Here is a 23,030-nt window from a genome sequence, read left to right on the forward strand (position 1 = left end):
CATGTTTTATGTAATAGTAACATTATATCATGCTAACATACTTCCTCTTTTATTGCCTGGTAGGATATGGTGGTGGAAAAAGTTCTGGACGTATAGTCAGAAACAGCTCTTTATCTTGGTTGTGGCCAAGTTACTATGTCTTTCTGTACGTTTCCTCATTTGTAAATACAGAGTAATGGTAATCACTCTGTTCATGTCTCATAAGGATACTAGGTGACATGAGAGGAGGTATATGAAAGCACTTTATAAACTCAAAAAAACTACAGATATGAAGATTGTTTAATTTGTGGTTGTCCACATCATCTTCTCTTTTCTCATTATTCATAAGCAGCTTATTAGAATGATATTAAGAGGGTATTAGCCTTAATAATGAAAGCTGTTAAAGTGAAATGTTGAAATTACAGTTGCATTAAGTTATATGAAAGTTTTCAAGTTTAGTAAAGTATTTTAGAGATTAACATTTTATTATAGAATTTCTCAATAGGGGAATAGTTTCTTCAGAAAATGTTCTGTTAGATATTTTTATCTTAGAAATAGCTGTTTTATATCTAGTCACAATGTTTGTTTTACTTTGTTTAAAAAAAAAAATGAGGATTCATTTGAGTTCCATGTGTTTAAAAGAAAAAGTTAAAGCCCCAATATTTTTGAAAATGCCAAACGGATTTCTCACATTTGGCCAACAATATTAAATTAAATTCTAAAACCTGCACTATCTTCCAGAATCAACAACATTTCGGGGGAAAAATTCATTCCACTTCTAGAATTTCATTACTATAAGTGCTCAGTTCTTGGTTTGCTAGATGAAGTGAAATCAAAATTGGTTGTTTGGAACATCAAATACGGGAGCAAAGAATCTGTGGAATTATTGCTGGAAGACTGGCATGTAAGCTGCTTTATTTCATGTCTCAGACAACTGTTCTCCATGGTGCTGGATTTGCATTTTTCCTTAGCACAATTTCCCTACCTTTTCAGGTTTTGAGATGAGTTTTCTTGGTAGCTTTCATTAGCTTAAACATTGCCTAGAGAAAAGAATTACCGGTAGGCAAATAACAGACACTGGGAAGAGTAAGAAAGAGAAAGCATTATTTAGCACAACAGAGGAGATTGAGTTAACCGGACTAAGTTACATAATAGAGAAAGTTTCAATGTTATTTCCTTTAAAAAAAATTCCTACTTTCACTTACTGGACATCTTGTTTAATATTTTTCCCCACTCAGATTTATGGTTTTAGTCAAAAATTAAATTTTTCTTCGAACATTTTAATCTTAGCCTTTCAAGTTTTAAGAGTGGGAAAAACAGTGTGTTTTGTCTTGAGGCTTTCTGGGGGAGGGGGTTTAGCTCTTGCAATTTATAGGGAAAAAATGTTGCAAATGATTTAAATGTGTGTGTTTATTTGGTAAATTAACACTAAAGCAGACTGGCCGTGGCATTTCTACAGTTAGGCCTTATTATCCTTCTTTCTGTTACTCTGTCTTTCTTTTTTTTTTTTTTTTGGCCTTACTGCGTGGCTTGCAGGATCTTAGTTACTCGACCAGGGATTGAACCTGGAGCCACAGCAGTGAAAGCACTGAGTCCTAACCACTGGACTGCCAGGGAATTCCCTGTTTCTCTGTTTTTGGAATGAGGGCCAAAAAGAAAAACCCAAGATTGTAAACTTCAGTGTAAAAATTGGGAAAACATGATGAAGAAAGATTTATTTACAATTTATGATTTAAATACTGTGCATTCCTAAACAGGAATCATCATTCTATATTAGATTAGATTTTGAATATTTTAATTTATTTTTCCTACCTGGATTTTTCATTTTTCCATTTGAATAATCATACCATTGGCACATAAGTGTACAATGAGTTTTTAATTAACTGTCTATTTTTCCATAGATTTTACTAGCTTAATGCACATAATAACTTCGGTAATAGTATTTCTCAAGAGTTTTTGTGTGATGGATTGTATCTATTTATAACATACTCAACATACCTAATAAAAATTATTCAATATTAATAAAGGCATATGAGATAAGAGAAGCTGATATAAATTATGCAATATTAATAAATATGTATGGTAGGAGTTGTTGAAATTGCTATAAATACTTGCCTTTTCTCATGAGAGGAAAACCATTTTAGAACTATGTCACTGCATTACGATAAGCTGTCAGGTCTCATACCTATATATTGCTTATGTCTCTTAGAACTTAACTATCTCTCTTCATGAACTACTCTTCTTCTTTTCCTACCCAAATATGTAGTATTAAAACTGTAAAGAAATTTTGGTGCCTAAGTGCTTCATCAATGTGTATATGTCTATCTGGATTTCTTGACACATTTTAAAAAATAAAAACTGTCAATATGTTTTATTTTCATTTTTTCCCCAGAAATTTATTGAAGAAAAAGAGTTCTTAGCTCAACTTGAAACCTCTTTTCAAAAATGTGAAGAAATTCATAAGAATTTGGGTAAAGCTATACAATTACTTTTTGATGGAATGACCATCACTTAAAAATAGCATTTCATTTGTTTTGCTTTCTTTATGTACCTTAGTGTTTTAGAAATTGGTTTTACATATGTGTTTTCTTTAGAAAATTCTTGCATCCACTTTTAATATTGTTAGTATACATATTTATTTCACCACTGTCAATTAGTATGCAAGTATTTTTCTTAGCAGTATTATTCTCTTAATGAAAAACTGTTTTCTAAATTACTTTCTTGTTTTGTTAACCTTATAGCTGGAGAATATCCAAATATTAGTAAACAATATACAATGGTGGAATATCATTTTTGCATGTATAGAAAAAATATATATAATGTGAAGTCCACTCTACAAAAAGTTCTGGCATGTTGGACAATTTATGTGGAAAAGCTTCGTTTACTAAAGGCTTGTTTTGAGGAAACAAAGAAGGAACAGATGAAAGAGGTATTTTCAGTCTAATGGCACCTGCTCAATTTTACTTTTTTTCATTTTATTTGGAGACTCTCGTTTTCAATACAAAAATGAGAGGCCGGGAACAAGTAAGCATGACTGTCGGAAAAATCCTCCAAAGTTTTGGAAAGGGTTTAGTTTCTTTCTCATATAATTGCTAAAAGGAATTTTTCTCTTTGTTATAGGTTTTACACATATGTGCGCACACGCACACACACACACACACACACACACACACACAGCTTTATTGGGGTATAATTTACATACACAGTATAGCTTTTGGAAGATATATTGCTAAGTTCCTTGGAAGGGAAATAAAAGATGTGGAGTAGTAGATAGCTTATAGATACATTTAAAATAAATGAATGTTTTAGAAAGTTTTTTTTTTCTATTTGGGTGCATACCTTTCAGTTCTAAAACCTTTCTGACTTTCTGGAGGAGGAAAAACAAAATAGCTTACTTATGTGGAGAACTATAGAAGAAATTTTGGAGTAATTCACTGTTGTTTTATTTGCTATTTATGTAATAACCTGTTTCATGATTATTCTCTGAGGTAGTTTTTCTTTCTTTCATTTTGTTTCCCTCTGTTGTAAATAAATGTAGGCAGCCTCTCAGATTAAACATTTTCCAAATAGAAGCTAATGTTACTTAACAGAAAACAGGCTGTTCATATGAAAGTAAAGTTTCTGATAAGTATATGAGTACAAAAAGAATATTTGAGTGAATCATTATTTCTTCCTGTCACCTCTGTTGATACCAGAATTTCGCATCTTTGGCTTTCAATAGCTCTTCTGTCTTTAAAGTCCGTTTATTAAAATTCACATTTCTCTGAGGAAATAGCACTTTAAGCCTTAGAATTTCCAAACTTTGTGCTGAGGTGACCTGAGTGGCCAAAAAGAACTCTCAAAGTAATTTAAAATTTGAGGGAGACAAAGCAACATCTGTCTGCTGGACACCACACAAATTACTACTGAGTTGTTTGGACCTGACTACTTAACAATGAGAAATGTTAGATAATTCTTCTAGCCTAGGAAATCCATGAAAAAATTACTGAGACATTAAGGGGGCCATGAACTGAAAAAGTCTGAGAACCTTTGCTGTAAGCTCATTAGCCACTTAGAAAGATAGAAGATCAGATGCTTCCTGAAAGTCCGGGACCAAGAGTGATAACAGGCAGCCAGCGCCTGCCAGTTAGTGATCAGGGATGAAGCGCTCAACCAATAGGGAGAGTCAAAGTCTCTGCAAAAACCTCACGCTCACTTTTTTAAAAAAAACTCATTTATTTTATTTTTAGCTGCATCGGGTCTTTGTTGCTGCACGTGGGCTTTCTCTAGTTGCAGCAAGCAGGGGCTACTCTTCGTCGTGGTGTACCAGCTTCTCACTGTGGTGGCTTCTCATTGCGGAGCACGAGCTCTAGGTGTGCAGGCTTCAGTAGTTGTGATGCGTGGGCTCAGTAGTTGTGGAGCACGGGCTTAGTTGCTTCGCGGCATGTGGGATCTTCCCGGACCAGGACTCGAACCCATGTCCCCTGACAGACACCCATCTGGAAGGCAGATTCTTAACCACTGCGCCACCAGGGAAGCCCCCTCACACTCACTTTTGCTTTACAGTCAACCTTGGTGAAGATCTATTATAAATAATGAAAAGACAAATAGTATGTCATTAAAATATTACATTGATTATATGTTTTGTAGGTTCCCTTTGAGACACTGTCCCAGTGGAATCTAGAACATACTACTTTAAATGAAATGGGAAATTTCTTAATTCAAGTCAGCAATGATGAAGTTGGATCATCTATTTCTAAAGAACTGAGGAGGCTGAATAAAAGATGGAGAAAGTTTATTACAAAAACTCAGCTTGTAAGTTTTTTTTTGGTAACAGCTTCATTGAGGTATAATTTCCATACATACAATTCACTCATTTAATCTGCATAACTCAGTGGTTTTCAGTTGAAATATTTAGAGTTGTGCAGCCATCACCATGATCAATTTTGGAACATTTTCATCCCCTCATAAAGAAACTTGTACCCATTACCAGTCACTCTTCATTTTCTCCCAGCGTCCCCGGCTCTAAAGATTTCCCTGTTCTGGGTATTTCACATAAATGGAGTCATATAATATGTGGTCTTTTGTTTCTGGCTTTTTTCACTTAGTGTAATGTTTTCAAAGTTCATTCATTTTGTAACGTATCAGTACTTCATTCCTTTTTATCGGCAAATAATAATCCATTGTATGGATATGCCACATTTTATTTATTGATCAGTTGATGAACATTTGGCTTCTTTCCACTTTTTTGACTATTATGAATAATGCTGATAGAACCATTCATGTACAGGTTTTTGCGTGGATATACAGCATACAGATTTCTAGTTGAAATTCATTTACCATTAAAGAATAACGTTAAGCATTTTTGCCTACTAGATTTCAAGGTCCTTGAGAACATACACTAAGCTTTATTTATCTTTATATTTAGTGTAGTGCTTCATAGAAGCATACCTTTAATAAATAATTTTTTGAACTTGAATTATTAAATTATTCTATTTCTTATTCATAACAATTTGAGACTGAGGTGTTGTATGGGAAATTTTATAACGTTGTTACTAACTGATATATCCGAAAAATATATTGAATATATTATGTTCATTTATTGTTTTTAATCATATATCTTAGCATAAAAATATAAACATTATATTTCATGACATTAATTTTTTATAGGAAGTGAACCTGCCCCTTATAAAAAAGCAAGATGAGCCCTTTCTTGACAATTCTGGAAATACTCAACTATCTAAAGAAGAGAACCTAACTGCTGATTTTTCAACAGATATGTCAGTAGAACTTCCTGAAAATCACAGTCAGAATATTATGGTAAATAGTCATACTTTATGTATTTCATTTGTACATAGAAATAATTTAACTTTGCTGTTTTTCTTTTGAAAAAACCATATTGTTGAAACAGTGGTAAATGGGATCATTAGATAACATTTAAAGTATGGTAATTTTCCAATAAAATGCCCAAGTGGGTCCCTCACGCAGTGGTCTTCAGTGTTAAAGCCCTGGGTGTCTCACTCACTGGGGAGTTTGCAGACACGCAGAAGCAGTCATGACTTCTGAGCTGTGGAGATGGAGTTGATATCTTCTTCAGATTGCTTCTGACTACTATTCAGAAATTGTCCAGCTTTAGGCTAGCCCCTGCTCTGTGTCTTGCTTCCTTTCTGTAAAATGGAGGAAAATAAAATCTTTATTTCTTGCTTTGTTGGGTAATTCAGAGGATGACTTTAGATTATAGATAAGAATATGGAAAAGAAAAGACAACAAAAAAAATCATACACGTGTAAGGTGTAACACCTACGATTTTGGAAGTGTGCCTCCTTCAGAATGGTAACTTATATAGTTTTAAAGAAAGTAATTTTTAACTGGCTTTGGCCAGTTGCCATGATGGAGTGCCCATGTTTTCCCACCGTGAAAAGACATAATCATAGAAGATCTTGAAAAATCTGAATTTGTGCAATATGCTTTTAGAATAGAAGAATATAGAATATTTTTCTCATACATTTAAAATATGATCTGATTAAAAACAACTTTAAGAATGTGTCTGTCATGTAAAGCTGTAGCATATCAACCTGTAGCATATTGAGAGATTATTAATGGGAAAAGGCTTAATTTTGTGGAAATTTGATTCTGATGTTTCACAACTACTATTGCTACTAGCTGTATTTAATTAAATTGTATACAAGTTTTAGAAATGTGTTTATAGAGTCAATACCCTAATTTTCTAAGCTCTAATCTTCTTATCTGTAAAATGGAGATAATAGTAACTGATAGGGATGATATCATCCTTAAGAAAATTTTTGTGAACAAATCTTTTAAGTTTTAAAGTGATATATGCTTAGATAACTAATGAGAACATACTGTATAGCACAAGGAACTCTACACTTAATGCACTGTGGTAACCTAAATGGGAAGGAAATCCAAAAAAGAGGGGATATATGTATATGTATAACTGATTCATTTTGCTGTACAGCAGAAACTAACACAACATTGTAAAGCAACTATACTCCGATAAAAATTAATAAAAAAATAATAAAGCTATATATGCTATCATAAAGTACTGTTTTCATTGTCCAAACAGTAGATCTTAAATCATTAAAATATGTTGACTTAGCACTTGTTTTTATTTTTTTATTTGTTTTGACATGATAGTTTAGTATGCATTTTAACTAAACTTTATAAAGATAATATTAAAACATTGAGTTTAAAAAACAGCCATTGTTTTTGAGATTTTCATTGTTCAATTAATTCACTATAGGGATATAACTTTTTTAAATTGAAAATTATAATGTAAATGGTACCATTTTCATAGTGATAATTTTGAATGTTGTAGGCTGGGGAAGAACATGAAAAAGAAAACGAAGAATTTACAGGGACACTGAAAGTGGCTGAAGAGGTTGAAAAACTGATTGGACAAGTGAAAATCTGGGAGGCGGAAACCACATCTGTTTTGGATCTTCTGAGACAACAAGGTGATGTAGATACCTCAGTGGAAGAATCTTTGCAGGTATGAGTGGAAAAAGTATTTAAAAGACAGCTTTTATGGTTGTAGGCTTATGTATTAAGATAAAAAGTTTTAAAGGAAACAGTAATAAGACTACTGTTAGAATTTCCTTTGTTGGGGTTTTAAAAAAATGGCGTGGAATCTCAACCCTGGCTCATTTGCTGTGATTTTGCTTGAAGACAGAGGATAGATTTGAAGACTAATAATACCTTAGGATTTTAAATTCTTGGACTAATTTTCCCAGCTACAGGATGGAGATTAAAATATTCTCTTGTATCAGAGGGCAATGAGATGAGTAAGTGAGTTCAGTCTCCTATAGCTCAGTGCAGTGCAAATGTAAGAGATTATACAACCTGTGCTTTGAAAGATCAACCCCATATTAAGCTTTCCCTTCCTTAACTGATGCAGGGTGGGGATGAATGTTGTTAAAACTCTGTTCTGTCTTTATTCTCAGGCAGTGGACTCATTGAAAAGCAATGAGGCAACAGTGTATTTTAATATCGCTCAGTTCTCCCTGGAAAGGAGTTACAGTTGAGGTTTTACTGAGTTCCAGCTCAGCTATAAAATTTATAGAGCATGACATAAGTTACAACCAGATGGAAAGTTCTTGGGATAAAGGAACATTTGTATAATTCTTTTAAATCTACGTTTCTGAAAGGTGTATATGTAGAATTTTGTGTTTATAAGAGTAATACTTTTTATTGCTTTGAAAATATTATATAAACTTACCTGTGCCATCTGCCAGTGCTTTTCTAATTTTATTTTTGTATTTATTTATTTGCTGTATCTGGAATTTATTGTAGTGAAATAAATGAGTAAGAAATAAGAAATTCAGTATTTAAAAAATATTTCAAAGCTATAACAATGATCCCTGTTATAAACAGTGAAAACACAAACAAGCTGGAATATACTTCCATTAAAAAGAAATTAAGTAGATCTTTGTTGGATCAAGATATATTGTAAAGTAAGAAATGGAAGTTGCTGAGCAGTATTGGTGATGTGATCCTTTTAGTATTTTTAAAAACAGTTGCTTTTTTAAACTTTATGCATTTATATCTATAGAAAAATATCTGTAAGCATATACAAATAGCTAACTCTGTGTATCTTGATCCTGCATTATGCCCAGCTCTTAGTACACTTCCTGGTACCTAGTAGACATAAAGTAAATATTTTTAAAATGAATGTGTGAATGATTGATTAAATGACAGTTAAGGGAAGGATGGGGAAGAAGAGGAACTTTTTCTTTATGTGCTGTATACCTCTCCACTCTTTGAGTTTTTTACAGGAGCTTTTGTTACTTTTATGATTCAAAATAGAAAAATTTGAAGTTACAAATGAACATGCTAACTTTAGAACATTTAAATAATGTGTAAAAGTATAAAGAGGAGAATAAAAATCACCATAGTTCCACTGCTCTAAGATAAATAAGATCAACATTTACATAGTTGATATCACACAATATAATTTCTATTTTATCATACCCATGCCACCTCTGAGTTGTAATTAAAATTTTTTTTGTTAATTTGATAACTGAAAAGTGGTAACTCATTATTTTAATTTTTTTTTATTATTTTAATTTGTACTTATTTGATTACATGTAAGATTGAACTGTCTTTCATATATTCATTAGCCATTTGTTTCTGGAATTATATCTGTTTTTGTATTTTCTGAATTATCTTTGGGATCTTAGTATTTTTCTTACTGAATTTATAAGCTCTCTGAATCAGGACTCATTTTCATTTGTGTGGCAAATATTTTTACCAAGTTGTTGACTTTTAAGTTGTTTATTTCACATAGAAAATTTTTGTACTTATTTAGTCATTTCTGTCTCTTATGCCTAAAAAGGCCCTCCGCACCCAGGGAGCAGATCCATTTTCATGGATAATTTCTTCTTTTCTAGCTTCATATTTTATATATAATTTTCTAATTCATCTGAAATTCATTTTTGGTATGTTGTATAAAGCATGGTTCTAAAAAGGTGTTTTCCAATAGCCATTTTCTCCAGTAACATTTATTGAACTCCTTCTGGCTGATTAGACTTACAACAATTTCTTTTTAAGGTTTATTACTACTCTCTCAACTTATTTTCTCCCTATTGGCATTGTATTTCTTCTAGTCTTTATTTTATTGAAGTGCTTAGTATATAAAAAAAATCTATAAAAGACTGTTGCTCAGAATCTGATAATATTAATATAAAATTTCAAAATGAATGTTTAAAATAACATTTTTTAGACTATAAATTTGCCTCATTTTGGATTAATAGTTAACTTTTTATGATTTCCTGATGAGATTGTTAGGGTTAATGTTTAACATAATCAGAATATTTATTTGAATATTTATATTTAAATATTTATAATATTTATAATTATTTAATATATAAATATAAGAATATTTATAATCAGAATATTTAAGTGATATTTAAGTGATCTCACTTTAATTTGTTTTAATAGCATCTTATTGCCAAAGGCTCTATGTATGAAGAGCTTGTGTCTAGAACTGAAGACACTTTACAAATGGATGTGCAAAATGTTTCAAGCCAGGAGTCTCTTGAGCATGTGATCACAGCTGGGCTTCAGGCAAAGATTCAAGAAGCTAAAGAGAAAGTCCAGGTCTCTCTTTAATATTCCCTATTTAGTGAATTTAGTCTTTAAAACTGAGTGGTCAGTGAGAGGGCAGGGAAGAGGGGAGGATTGCCTTGTAGTTTGGAAATGTTTTGTAAAATATGAATTTTGCCTTATATTTTATTTCTTTATTATTTAGAGCATGTTGGAAAAATCAATATAATAAATAGGATGTTCTTATGTCTAGTGGGAAAATATGAGTTGCTACTCAAAGAAAATATTTATTAACTTATGAGTTTTCTAAGAAGTTGGGCTAAGTGTTAAGTTGAGAATTTTTTGTCATCACAGATCAATATGGTAAAATTAGTAGCAGTGTTGAAGAACTCAACTGATGTTTCCCCAGACCTGGATGTCAGGCTGAAGGTGGAAGACTCACAGAAGGAACTTGAATCATACATTACAAGGGCTGAACAATTACTTGGCCAAAGAGAGAGCCAGAGAGGACTAATTTCAAAATACAAGGTGCGGCTCTTTCAGCCATCAAATGTAGGATATTTATCATTACTAGATATAAATCTACCTCATTTGAAATCAAGATGTTTCCATCACTGTAATTATAACAAAGTTATTATAACTTTAAAAAATTTCCAAGTTTTATACATTGTTCCCCAGAAACTCTTAAAAATAAAAATTGAAACGATTTGTTTTTAATTCACATTTTACTGTATGAATGAACTCAGTGGTATAGTGTAAAAAGCACGGCTGACTTCTATGACATTGAGCAAGAATCTTAATTTCCCTGGCTTTTTTAATCAAATAAAATGGACATCATAATTCTAGTCCTATCCAGCTGCCAGTAAATGAAAATAAGGTATGTGAAGAAACTTTGAGTGGTTAAAATTCCTCAAATGTAAAATAAAGCCTTTATTATTAAAATGCATTGGTAAAAGCTACTTATGAACATATGCTTATCAGCAGTTAAAGATCCAATAGTGTTTTGTATGGAGACAGTTTTAGGTTGACTTTTCATGGTCTGATAGGCAGCTTAAGATGTATTGAAATCAAGAGGTACAAACTACTGTGTATAAAATAAATAAGCTCCAAGGATATATTGTACCGCACAGAAAATATAGCTATTATTTTATAACTTTAAATGTAGCGTAATCCATAAAAGCATCAAATCATCATGTTGTACACCTGAAATTAATATAATATTGTAAATCAATTATACTTAAAAAAAAAAAGATGTGTCCAAAGCCAACTCACTATTAACTAACACTGGAGGTACTTGGGGATATGAAATAAGAGTAAAACAAGGTCTCTACCCTTGGAGGTTGGACAGGTAGAGAAATATGTGTTCTTTCCTTCATTCATTTATTCAGCATTTAACAAGTTTATTGAACATTTAAAATGAGCTAGGCATTTTGGGGGAGATAAAGATGAAGTAAATCCAGAACAGTAATAGACTAACAGACATAGAAAACAAACTATGGTTACCAAAGGGGATAGTGGTGGGGTATGGGGGGGGAGATAAATTGGGAATTTGGGATTAACATATACACATTAAGTATATATAAAAACAGATAATCAACAAGGTCCTATTGTATAGCACAGGGAATTCTACTCAATATCTTGTAATAACCTATAATGGAAAAGAATCTGAAAAAGAATATATATGTATGTATATTACTTTGCTGTACACTTGAAACTAACACAGCATTGTAAATTTACTTCAATTTAAAAAAAAAATGATGAAGTAAATCAATACTGCCAGCGCTACTGTGCACAGTTTTTTCAGGAAAAGGAGCTCCTACAGGAGCCTCTCCATTCTCCTTGTGGTCTCCTTCTCTTGTCTGGGCTCAACCCTCTTCTGGCTTTCTGGACTGTTAACCGTATTGGACCCTAATATCAGGTATTTCAGCATTGCTTTTCCCACAGTCATCTTATGCTGCTTGCACCTTGCCAGCCACCAGCTTTGACCAATTCCCACTGTCTTTTTTCCTCTCTTTTACTCCCATATGCTGAGAGTGCTGAACTAAACTTAAGAGTCAGTTGTTCTTTTAAGTAATCACTAGGCTGAATTTCAAAAGGACAGATATGGTCAGCTGAGGAAAGAGGGAAGAAAAAGAAAAAGCAGAGGCCGCAGGCCCCTCCTCTACCAGAGAGAGGAGTTACAGTGTCAGTTTTTGCACCCTTTTCCTCTCCCTGACCATCTTCCTTTTGGAATCTGAGGCCAGGGATTTCCACCGTTTTGTCTCTGGCATTTAGTGAAGTAGATCCATTTTCACAGCAGAAGCAGAATCCCTGCCCTGCCAGGTATTGCCCTGAGACCCCCTGGGACTCCTGGGACACATGGGTGGTAGGAGCCCCCTTCCTGCACACAGGGCTAGCATGTCTTCCCTGGCCGTAAATCTAGCAATCCTCACAGAGGCTTTGGAGGAGGTTCCTGGGGGCTCAGGTTGTACCTTTTCTGCAGGAGACCCATAATAAATATGTAATAAGTATATGAATGACTTCCCACCCTGCTTAATTGCCTTCTCCCCCAGAATTACTTTCACCTTCTTGTCTCTTATAGATTTTTCTGCCCTTTCACAGACCCCAGACTACTTTTGTTCTGTCATTTGATAGTTACCTAAGCCAGGTTTCTGTCCTTATGGAGTATTGCCAGGTAATATTCTATAAGAGTAGGTAAGTGTGAAGTAAGGGACGAACACATTCCTGGGAAGGCAGATCCCATCCCCATCTCCTGCTGCTCCTTCCCTGGGATGGGACTGCGATTATGGTTGGCCCTGGGCAAAACTTTGAAGTCCATGATAAGGGGATGTTGCCTCCTTGCAGTATAAAATGCTTATGTACAATATTAAATATTTGCTATCTTAGCCCTACTATAAATTGTGTCTTATTGCAACACTGATCTCTAATACAAGCTGGTGTACTCTTAATATTGTATTACTTATGAAGTGTGGTCGTCTGCTCAATACTTAAGAATTTTAGAGGATACTTTGCCAGTGGCTCATAATAAGCCTTTCAGTAAGCCTTTTAAATATTTATCAAAGGTGTACCAAAAACCATGCTGCATATCTTAAGGAAGTCTTTATCCTGGCCTCAAAGGTGTAACTACATTTGAATAATGAATATTTTGCAATTCTTTTCAAAAGAACTCAAGGGATACAAAAGGGAGATCAACCTCAATCTACCAAGAGAAGTCTCCCCTAAATCTTCAAATAGTCTTCATGGAGTCCTTTCCTGGTTCTACATGTTAAAGACTCTAAAATTCTACCTGTTAAATTAGCTTTGAGGACGTGGCAGTAGAATAAGACTTTCATTTCTTGTTTGTGGTTTTATTTTTAGGAAGCACTAATAATTTTTAATACTAAAAGTCTGGCCAAGTATTTGAAAGCTGTTGAAGAATTGAAAAATAATGTAACTGAGGATGTAAAGCTGTCTTTGGAAGAAAAGAGTAGAGATATCTGTGCCAAGTGGGAGGTAAGAACATACATATGTGTCTGGAGCTTATGCGTATAGATCTGACCCTGGACTTGTTTGTCATCAGAGTCATCTTTGGTGGTCCCTTGTCTGCCCCGTATCACGGAGGGCTGATCACTGTAGGCTGTGGTTCTCAGGCCTGGCATCAGCTGGCTTCTGTCTGTGTTCATCCAATGACAGCAGTGTTTGGAGATTAAAGCGTGATTGGAAGGTGGAAAAGGGAGAGTCCAATGGCTTTCTTTCCCTTTCTCTCTTGCACAGTGCCTCTGGCAGCTGTGTCTCCCCCTGGCTGCAGGTTCCGTGGATCCAGCTTCTGATGGGTGACCATTCTCCCTGGGCTCTGCTGAAGCCTCCAGCCTAGGGTGGTAGCAGCTTTCTGCCGATGCTAATCTCTGGATTACCTTACTGTCCCCTCTTTGGCTTTCATCTCTTATCATCGATTCCCTGCATTTAATTCCCTCTGCGTTAAATATTTAATGTTTCCTGGTTTCCTGGTTGGATCCTGACTAAGACAACTTATTGACACATATAAACATATAGAGTTTCATAGAAAATAGGTATAGGCTTTGGTGGCTGACAGACCTGGATCCAGCAGCTATGACACTGGGCAAGTTGCTTAACTACTGGGAGCTTCAGTGATAAGATGGGAATAATTCCACCTACTTGGCAGGATTGTTGCAAGGATTTATATAAAGCACCTACCACAGAGATTGTGTTTAGTAAATGGTACTTAGTATTAAGTGTGTGCATGTGTGTGTGTGAATATATGGAGAGAGAGAGAGAATAAGGTAATATAATTGAATATCTACTGTTAAAGGCCTTCTTAAAACACATTTTAAAAAAATTTATTTATTTGTTTGTTTGTTTTATTTTTGGCCATGTTGGGTCTTCATTGTGGTGCACGGGCTTCTCATTGTCGTGGCTTCTCTTGTTGCAGAGCACGGGCTCCAGGCGCGTGGGCTTCAGTAGTTGTGGCACACGGGCTCAGTAGTTGTGGCCACAGGCTTAGTTGCTCTGCGGCACGTGGGATCCTCCCGGACCAGGGCTTGAACCCTTGTCCCCTGCATTGGCAGGCGGATTCCCAACCACTGCACCACCAGGGAAGCCCTAATACACATTTTAAAATAAACTTTTAGAACAATTTTAGATTTACAAAATTATTACAAAGGTAATATAGAGAGTTCCAATATACCCATGACCAGTTTCCCCTGTTATTAACATCTTACATTAATATGGTACCTTTGTCACAATTAAAGGACTAATATTGATAGATTATTAACTGAAGTTTATACTTTATTCATATTTCCACAGTTTTCCCCTAATGTCCTTTTACATCTGTTCTGGAATCCCATTCAGGATACACATTGTAGTTACTTGATATTTCTCCATAGGCTCAGATACGTGTTTTGTAATATTTTCTCCCAGTCTGCAGCTTGTCTTTTAATTCTAACAGTGTCTTTCACAGACAAAACACATTTTTAGTTATTAGAAAGAAAAAAATACGTTTCTGATATATTTTAAAACATCCTCCCCAAAGATACATGGGTGAATCAGAATTTCACATAAGCTCTATTTCTATCCTTTGTTACAACAAATATTTTTGTGTTTCTAATGGAAATCTTTTCAGTATATCCTATTATGGTTAATATGTGCCTTTGGTTTTTTTTTGTTTTTCTTTTCTTGGCAGTCGCTTCATCGTGAAATGTCTTTGTATATTCAACAACTAACAATAGACATCGAAAAAGAAAAACTTAGTGACAATATTGCAAAACTCGAAAAACAAATAAATAAAGAAAAGAAACTAATTCGCAGAGGAAGGACCAAGGGTCTCATCAAGCAACATGAGGTAAAAACCTGTTTCCATTCACATTTTGTTATCATTGTGGGGTTTATCTTAAATGGTTTAATATGCCCTTGGCTAGGGTTAAATCTGCTCTGAAAATTACTTCAGCCCTTTTGTCCCCTGGGGATCTTCCCTTCTGCAGTCCAAGCTCTAACTAGAGCCCGTGCTTTTTGTTTTTTGGAAGTGAGAAAAATTCAGAATTGAGTTAGTATTTCTTCTTTATATATCTCAGTGGCCCCTGTCCTGAGACTCTGGTTACAAGATGTGTCACCCGCTATTGAAGTTCCCGTAGTTACTTTTGTAAGGACATGGTGTCCTCAGAAACACGGCTCTTGTGAAAGATACCAAATCAGGATATAAACCAGCCGGGGCAAATCTAATGGTCTCTTTTTGGTCCTCATCCTGTTTGATTTCTTCTGCATATTTGATAGTCCTGACCCCTCTTTTCATTTCTTTTAAACTTGCTACTGCTGTGGCTCTCTCGATACAAATCTCTCTTGCTTTGTCTTATTTTATTATTTTGGAGGGAGGCCTTCATTTTAGTGCCCTTCACTAATTTTCCTTTTCTATTGTGTTACCCTGATGTCTTAGTTTTGGGGTCTCAGTTTTTGGCTAATTTCATGCTTGCTCCAGATACTTGTATGCACTTGGGCGTTTTAACTGCCCTCTCTACAATGATAGCACCTATCATTATCTCCAGCCTCGTCCTTCCCCCTGACCTCCAGGTTGTGTTTCTAACCAAGAAGTAGATATCACCAGTGTTCCCCAGAGACCTCCACTTCAGCATGTCCAAAACCAACCAATAGTATCTCCTCTTGAACTTTTCTTCCTCTTATGTATCCTGGTTATGAAAGGCATTGCCATCTCAGAACTCCCTCCCCCATTCCCCTTTCCTTCTCACTCAGCCTTAGTGTAGTCCGTTGCCAGCTCCCATCTTCAGAAGAGCTGCTTCTTTTCCTTCCTTTCCACCAGTGTTGCCACTTCCCTTAACCTGGGGTCATTTTCTCAGTATGATGGTGGTTGCACTGTCTTCCAGCCCTATCACCAGAGTGATCCCTTTGAATCACAAATCTTATGTCACTGGTTCACCATTACTCCCGGGACATCTCCATGCTCCTCAGAAGGCCACACAAGGCCCCTCATGTGTGGCCCCAGGACACGCCTTCATCACCCCTCCAGCCATGTCCTTTCAGAACTTCTGGAGCTTTTCTTCTCTCCGCTGCTCCTTTTGCTAGGCATGACCTCTCTCCCCTTTTACTTGGAAGGACTCGTACGTGTTCTTTCCACCTCTAGCTCAGATGGCTCCTCCATGTGAAGGAGGCTTTCTCTGACTCCTTAAGGCAGGTAGTGGCCCTGTCATAGCACTTGTCATGTGATATGCTCATTATTTATGTGACTACTGTTGGGGAGGAACAAATTTTCCTCTACCCTTTTTTTTGTTTTTTTTTGCGATATGCGGGCCTCTCACTGTTGTGGCCTCTCCCGTTGCGGAGCATAGGCTCCGGACGCGCAGGCTCAGCGGCCATGGCTCACGGGTCCAGCCGCTCCACAGCATGTGGGATCTTCCCGGACCGCGGCACGAACCCGTGTCCCCTGCATCGGCAGGCGGACTCTCAAACACTGTGCCACCAGGGAAGCCCTCCTCTATCCTTTAAGATCCCTGGCTGGGTCTGGAAATTGAACTGACAAAGACAGATTAACAGGAGAAAAGCATACACATTTTATTGAATTTTTATATGCACATGGGAGCCTTCACAAGAGCATGATGACCCAAAGAAGTGACCAGAGCAGGAATCTTTTATACCTTTTAGACAAAGAAACAATACATTTGTGAAGAATTGACAAGACAAAGGAGTTTGGGCTAGGGATAGTAAAAAGGTGAAGAAGAAACTAGGAAGATAAGGGTTAGGGTACAGGGTTTGTTTGCAGATTCCTTTGGTCCCATCTCTGGGCTGATAGAACTCTGTCTCCAGTAAAATAAACATTATTTCTTGCCTTTAGGTAGAAAAGGGGAAACCTTTTCTGTTTCGTTTTTCTTTTTTTTGGCCATGCTGCGTGGCTTGCGGGATCTTATTTCCCTGACCAGGGATTGAACCTGGGCCCCAGCAGTGAAAGCGCGAAGTCCTAACCACTGGACTGCCAGGGAATTCCCTCTGTGTTTACTGCTTCTTTATTGCCTTCAGTTCAAAATTATTTTCACATCCTAAACCATAATGGAAAAGAATATGAAAAAGAATGTATATATATGTTTAACTGAATCACTGGGCTATACAGCAGAAACTAACACAACATTGTAAATCAACCATACTTCAATTAAAAAAAGTAATTTTCACATCAAAGAGGCATACATTGGGTTGACATGTTCTGGTTTCCTTCACTACGTCACTGGGCTGCGGCGAATCCCTTTAGGGCTGACTGCTCGTCTTTGTTTCCAGTGCCCATTCCCACACCAGGCACACAGTGGATGGGCTTATAAAAGAAAGTGTTGGGGTTTTTTTTGTTTCTGGTTTTTTCCCTTTTTTTAAAAACATCTTTATTGGAGTACAATTGCTTTACAATGGTATGTTAGTTTCTGCTTTATAACAAAGTGAATCAGCTATACATATACATATATCCCCATATCTCCTCCCTCTTGCCTCTCCCTCCCATCCTCCCTATCCCACCCCTCTAGGTGGTCACAAAGCACTGAACTGATCTCCCTGTGCTATGCAGCTGCTTCCCACTAGCTATCTATTTTACATTAGGTAGTGTATATATGTCCATGCCACTCTCTCACTTCATCTCAGCTTACCCTTCCCCCTCCCTGTGTCCTCAAGTCCATTCTCTACGTCTGCATCTTTATTCCTGTCCTGCTCCTAGGTTTTTCAGAACCTTTTTTTTTTTTTTAGTTTCCATATATATGTGTTAGCATAGATATTTGTTTTTCTCTTTCTGACTTACTTCACTCTGTATGACACACTCTAGGTCCATCCACCTCACTACAAATAACTCAATTTTGTTTCTTTTTATGGCTGAGTAATATTCCATTGTATATATGTGCCACATCTTCTTTATCCATTCATCTGTCGATGGACACTTAGGTTGCTTCCATGTCCTGGCTATTGTAAATAGTGCTGCAGTGAACATTGTGGTACATGACTCTTTTTGAATTATGGTTTTCTCAGGGTATATGCCCAGTAGTGGGATTGCTGGGTCGTATGGTAGTTCTACTTTTAGTTGTTTTTTTTTTTTTTTTTTTTTGTGGTACGCAGGCCTCTCACTGCTGTGGCCTCTCCCATTGCGGAGCATAGGCTCTGGATGCGCAGGCTCAGTGGCCATGGCTCACGGGCCCAGCCGCTCCGCGGCATGTGGGATCTTCCCGGACCGGGTCACGAACCCATGTCCCCTGCATCGGCAGGCGGACTCTCAACCACTGCGCCACCAAGGAAGCCCTCTACTTTTAGTTTTTTAAGGAACCTCCATACTGTTCTCCATAGTGGCTGTATCAATTGAAGGTGTTTTTAAAGTCACACACATCTGTTAGTTTCTAATCCTCAAGGACTAATCATGTAAACTCATTTGAAACACATTCCCTGCTTTATTTCCTCAATCAGGCCTGCTTTTCGGAGGAAGGCAGCCTGTACCAGCTTGATCACCACATGGATGTCCTGCGGGAGCTGTGTGAAGAGCTGACTTCACAGAAGAGTCAACAAGAAGTGAGGAGAGCGCTCAAAGATTACGAACAGAAGATAGAAAGGCTTCGGAAATGTGCTTCCGAGATTCATATGACACTGCAACCCACTGTGGGAGGCACGTCGAAAAACAAGTTAGTGCCTCATAAGAATAGCTGCATGTCAGGGAGAAATGAGATAAACCCTCTCTCGAAATCAAATGACACTGAGTATTATTCATTCTCTTTTAGGCTTTGTTTTTCTCCCTGTATTTAATACGCAGTTTTGATTCCTTCCTAGGGGTACTGCAGACACATCTGAGAATGGAGGAAGGAATGCCCTCAGCGAGGTTCCATCTGCAAAATCAGACAGTCAGCCATCAGCTGAAAAGGTGTTAAATTTGGATAATGTATTTTAGAAGTAAACCCAATGAAAAAATCCAGGTGTACAAGAATCCACTTCTCATTGAGTGTTGCATTTAATTATCTGATTGTTTCCATCAGCTGAGAATTCCCACTTAAATAATGTAAGGAAGATTGCTTTTCAAAGAATTAGAATACAACAAACCAAAGCTATGGCAAGCATAACTTAATCTTCCTCTGAGGATACCAACAGTTCTTTCCAAAAGAGACCATTTTGAACCATTATGAATACACGCTGTCTGCGTGTTACTATTGAGAGCACAAGAGGCTGAGCTTAAACTGCACAGATGCTTCAGTGTCATTGAGATGAACTAGTTCATTTGTCATTTGTCTTTTTCTCATTATAATGTCTTTTAATTTCCTTAGGAATTGGATTTCTAAATTCTTAAATTCTAGGAAAGTGGGGATTTGCTGTATATCACAGCCCAGACTGCCTGTCAGAAGGGGTAGGGAAGGAACAAGGTGTATTTTTTTTCAGAGATCTGTTCCTGCATGCTAGGATTCTGTCTGCCTTGGACCATGGCTATGTGGTCACAGGCAGAAACAGCATTTAGGGGCTGGGAGAACTCCTTTATCCTGCTGACATACCAATTAGAAGGTGAGAATCAGTCTAATAAATCTCCTCTGTCCTATGGAAAGACCTTTCTCTGAGCTGAGAAACTTTAAATAAATTGTATTACCTCCTGGTTTGGGGTATAAAGAATCAGTGATATCCCTTTGTATCACAAAATGTTTATCTTTTCCAGACAATTAAGTATATTGAATATAATATGTTTACTATTTTGCATATTTGCTTAGGCAATGGGATCGATTAAGGATTTTAGCCTGGAATCCAAGTTAAAGCCTCAACAGGAGGAAAGCGTTACGGAGAAATATGAAAAGGATCACAGTGCATCTATAAATAGTTTACTAGAGAGGTAAACTCTTTTTTAAAAAAATTATTTTTATTGACCTACAGTTGATTTACAATGTTGTGTTAGTTTCAGGTGTACAACAAAGTGATTCAGTTATACGTACACACACACATATATATGTATATATATGATGTATGTTTGTATGTATATATCCCTTTTCAGATTCTATTCCCTTATAGATTATTACAAAATATTGAGTATAGTTCTCTGTGCTATACAGTAGGTCCTTGCTGGTTATCTATTTTATGTATAGTATTGTGTATATGTTAAGGAGAGGTAAACTCTTTTAAACAACTAGAAAATCCAGCAAAAATCTTTCATCAGTGCAAATGTTATACTTTAATAAGTAAGTTTTTATTTTCCTTTAGTCATAATTTTTGCATGTGATCCAGTAACTTAAGCAGAAATTCTCTGGGCTTTCCTCATGGACAATTGACAGTAATTAAAAAAAAATTATTTTAGTCTTATTTTTAAAATTAAGTAACATTGCATTTAATTTTTTTCCAGGTATGATACACACAGAGACAATCTTGAACTACACCTGCAAAACAACATTGTCAGGATTATCTCTGATTTCTCTAGTGACAAGGAAAGGAGTAGTGTTTGTCTACAGGATAAACTGACAGATCTACAGGTAAGTACTGAAAATATTACTAGAGGAGTTTTATCTTTTATTAGAAAATAATACCGCCATAAGTATAGACTTCACCATTTTTGTTGCGGTCTCATATGCTAGATGTTTCTGAAGAACTCTCTGTCACCGGATTTCAGGAAGACACCCAAACCCAGGAAGGAGTTTGTTCGGGGTCCTAATTTATTGCTCATGCTCTAATTTGATATTCTATATACTGTGGCTTGCAGAAGTTTAGACTGTGTTTGGGATGGGGATGAAGGCTTCAGATGAATTGGTTGAAACAATGTGTTTGAAGGCGATTTCAGCCAACACAGCTTCTGGTTTGCTCCAAAATTAACAATATGTGAAAAACCAGCGACTCTGAATTTTTGTTTCAGTCATCTATCATCTTAACCAAATTGTCACATTATCTGTCTGATGCTGGGTAATAAGAAAGGGGGAGGTCGTGGAGGGAGTTTTCTCTGTACATGATGGATGATCTTGTGGAGAGCCGTCAGAGGGAGTACTGCATTTGACTCAGGAGCTGCAGAAAAAACAATCTAGTGATGGGCACACCAATCGTTAAGTTCTACAAATAAGTATCTTCCTTATTTTGAAGATAAGCTGTGCATTGCAGTGCAACACCCTCATATGCTTGGATGTGCATTAGAGTGAACCCTTACAGAAAGCCCATCAGGTGGAGAAAAGGTCATGCGTGCTTCCTACAATGCCCTCTCATATTTTCTAGTTATCTTCCTTTTGTGATGCCAGTTCCTGAGTCACACTCTACCAAATGGCTCTTCTCTGTTTTCCATCTGAATAAGCAAAATTCATGTGTTAGAATCTCTGTTGTTCAAGTAGTGGATGTAGCAGGTTTTTATCACAATTAAGAAGCTGTCTTGAGACCTTACTCCTGTGACTGAATAATAAGTTGGTTAGAAAAACTATACGAATCCTTGGGGAAAGTGAAGAACAAATTTTACTGATGAGCACTCAGATTCTATAGCAGTGCCTTTTTTTAAAAAAAGAACCAAGATAAGGAGTTGGAATAGTATAGAATTTTAGATGTTTAACTATAGATCATAAGTTAATTCTACTCACTTCTCATTTGATAGAAATGATTTTGGTTCATTGCAATTTTAGTTTAAGGAGAAAAAAAAGACTAGAGAAAATAGAATATCTAATAGAATATGTTCTTATATCTCTGTGTATCTTTCTGAATTGTATTCTGTGTATCTAACTTCAGGGAGGGGCATTTGGATTCCTTTGAAAGCCATGTTGCTGATTCCCTTGATTTCATTCAGTGGATTCTCCGAGAGCACAGTTAATAGCATTGCTCTCTGAAGGATAGTTTACTTGTAAAATATCTTTTCAAATGTATTTTCATGTGAAACTTTGTGTTTGTGCCCACAATTGTAAATGTCTCATTTTGTAAGAACAGAATAATTGTGCCTATTAACCCATTCATTGAAAAATTAATTTACATATTTCATCCAGGTCTTAAAAAATGAAACTGAGGCTTGCTGGAAAGAGTTTGAAGTCACTTCACTGAAGTTAGAAGAGCTGGAAAGTGACATTAGGAAGCCTTTTCTAGTTAAGGCAAGAGAGAAACTAAAGGAGAAAGAAAGAGAGCTTCAGATGACTCTTAATACCAGGTATAATTCTGGGATCTATTAACCATGAGTTTACTAAATGTATTAAATTTTAAGAGAGGCTAATATTATACTAAGTATGTTATTTTATTTAGTTGTGACAACAACCATAAGAGAAGCTGATGAGGAAACTGCTACTGGGGGAGGTTAAATCACATAACCAAGCCACACTACTGGCCAGAGACTTAAGTGGAACTTAAAGTCTGTTGAGTTCCAAAGGCCGTGCTCTTCCCACTGTCTCCCCTTGAGCCTGAATTTAGCCACGTCACGTAACTTCTCTGGGCCTTGATTTCCTCATTTTTAGAATGAGAGTGCTATTGTTATCCCTTTACATAGGATGTGTACCCCCAGCGCATCTCCCCATTTTACATAGGAGGAAACTGAGGCTCAGAGTCTATATGTTATTTATCCAGGGTCACACATT

At 36.2% G+C, this 23,030-nt stretch overlaps 1 protein-coding gene across 6 annotated transcripts in view; it reads left to right on the forward strand.

Moving 5' to 3' along the window:
* The window catches only part of SYNE2 (spectrin repeat containing nuclear envelope protein 2), a 330,191-nt gene that overhangs the window by 114,644 nt on the left and 192,517 nt on the right, over positions 1–23,030 (forward strand). For 5 of the 6 annotated variants that reach the window (XM_049706356.1, XM_049706357.1, XM_049706358.1 and 2 more), the window contains exons 14-28: positions 721–883; positions 2,372–2,450; positions 2,721–2,908; positions 4,609–4,773; positions 5,629–5,778; positions 7,295–7,468; positions 9,916–10,074; positions 10,375–10,548; positions 13,378–13,512; positions 15,200–15,358; positions 18,949–19,160; positions 19,306–19,396; positions 20,226–20,344; positions 20,849–20,975; positions 22,452–22,609. In XM_049706356.1, the coding sequence (XP_049562313.1) occupies positions 721–883; positions 2,372–2,450; positions 2,721–2,908; positions 4,609–4,773; positions 5,629–5,778; positions 7,295–7,468; positions 9,916–10,074; positions 10,375–10,548; positions 13,378–13,512; positions 15,200–15,358; positions 18,949–19,160; positions 19,306–19,396; positions 20,226–20,344; positions 20,849–20,975; positions 22,452–22,609 (2,253 nt within the window). The remainder of the gene's footprint in view (positions 1–720; positions 884–2,371; positions 2,451–2,720; positions 2,909–4,608; positions 4,774–5,628; positions 5,779–7,294; positions 7,469–9,915; positions 10,075–10,374; positions 10,549–13,377; positions 13,513–15,199; positions 15,359–18,948; positions 19,161–19,305; positions 19,397–20,225; positions 20,345–20,848; positions 20,976–22,451; positions 22,610–23,030) is intronic. The other variant, XM_049706361.1, reaches the window with a different exon arrangement.

Source organism: Orcinus orca, chromosome 2 (genome assembly GCF_937001465.1).
Source record: "Orcinus orca chromosome 2, mOrcOrc1.1, whole genome shotgun sequence".
NCBI classification, from domain to species: domain Eukaryota; kingdom Metazoa; phylum Chordata; class Mammalia; order Artiodactyla; family Delphinidae; genus Orcinus; species Orcinus orca.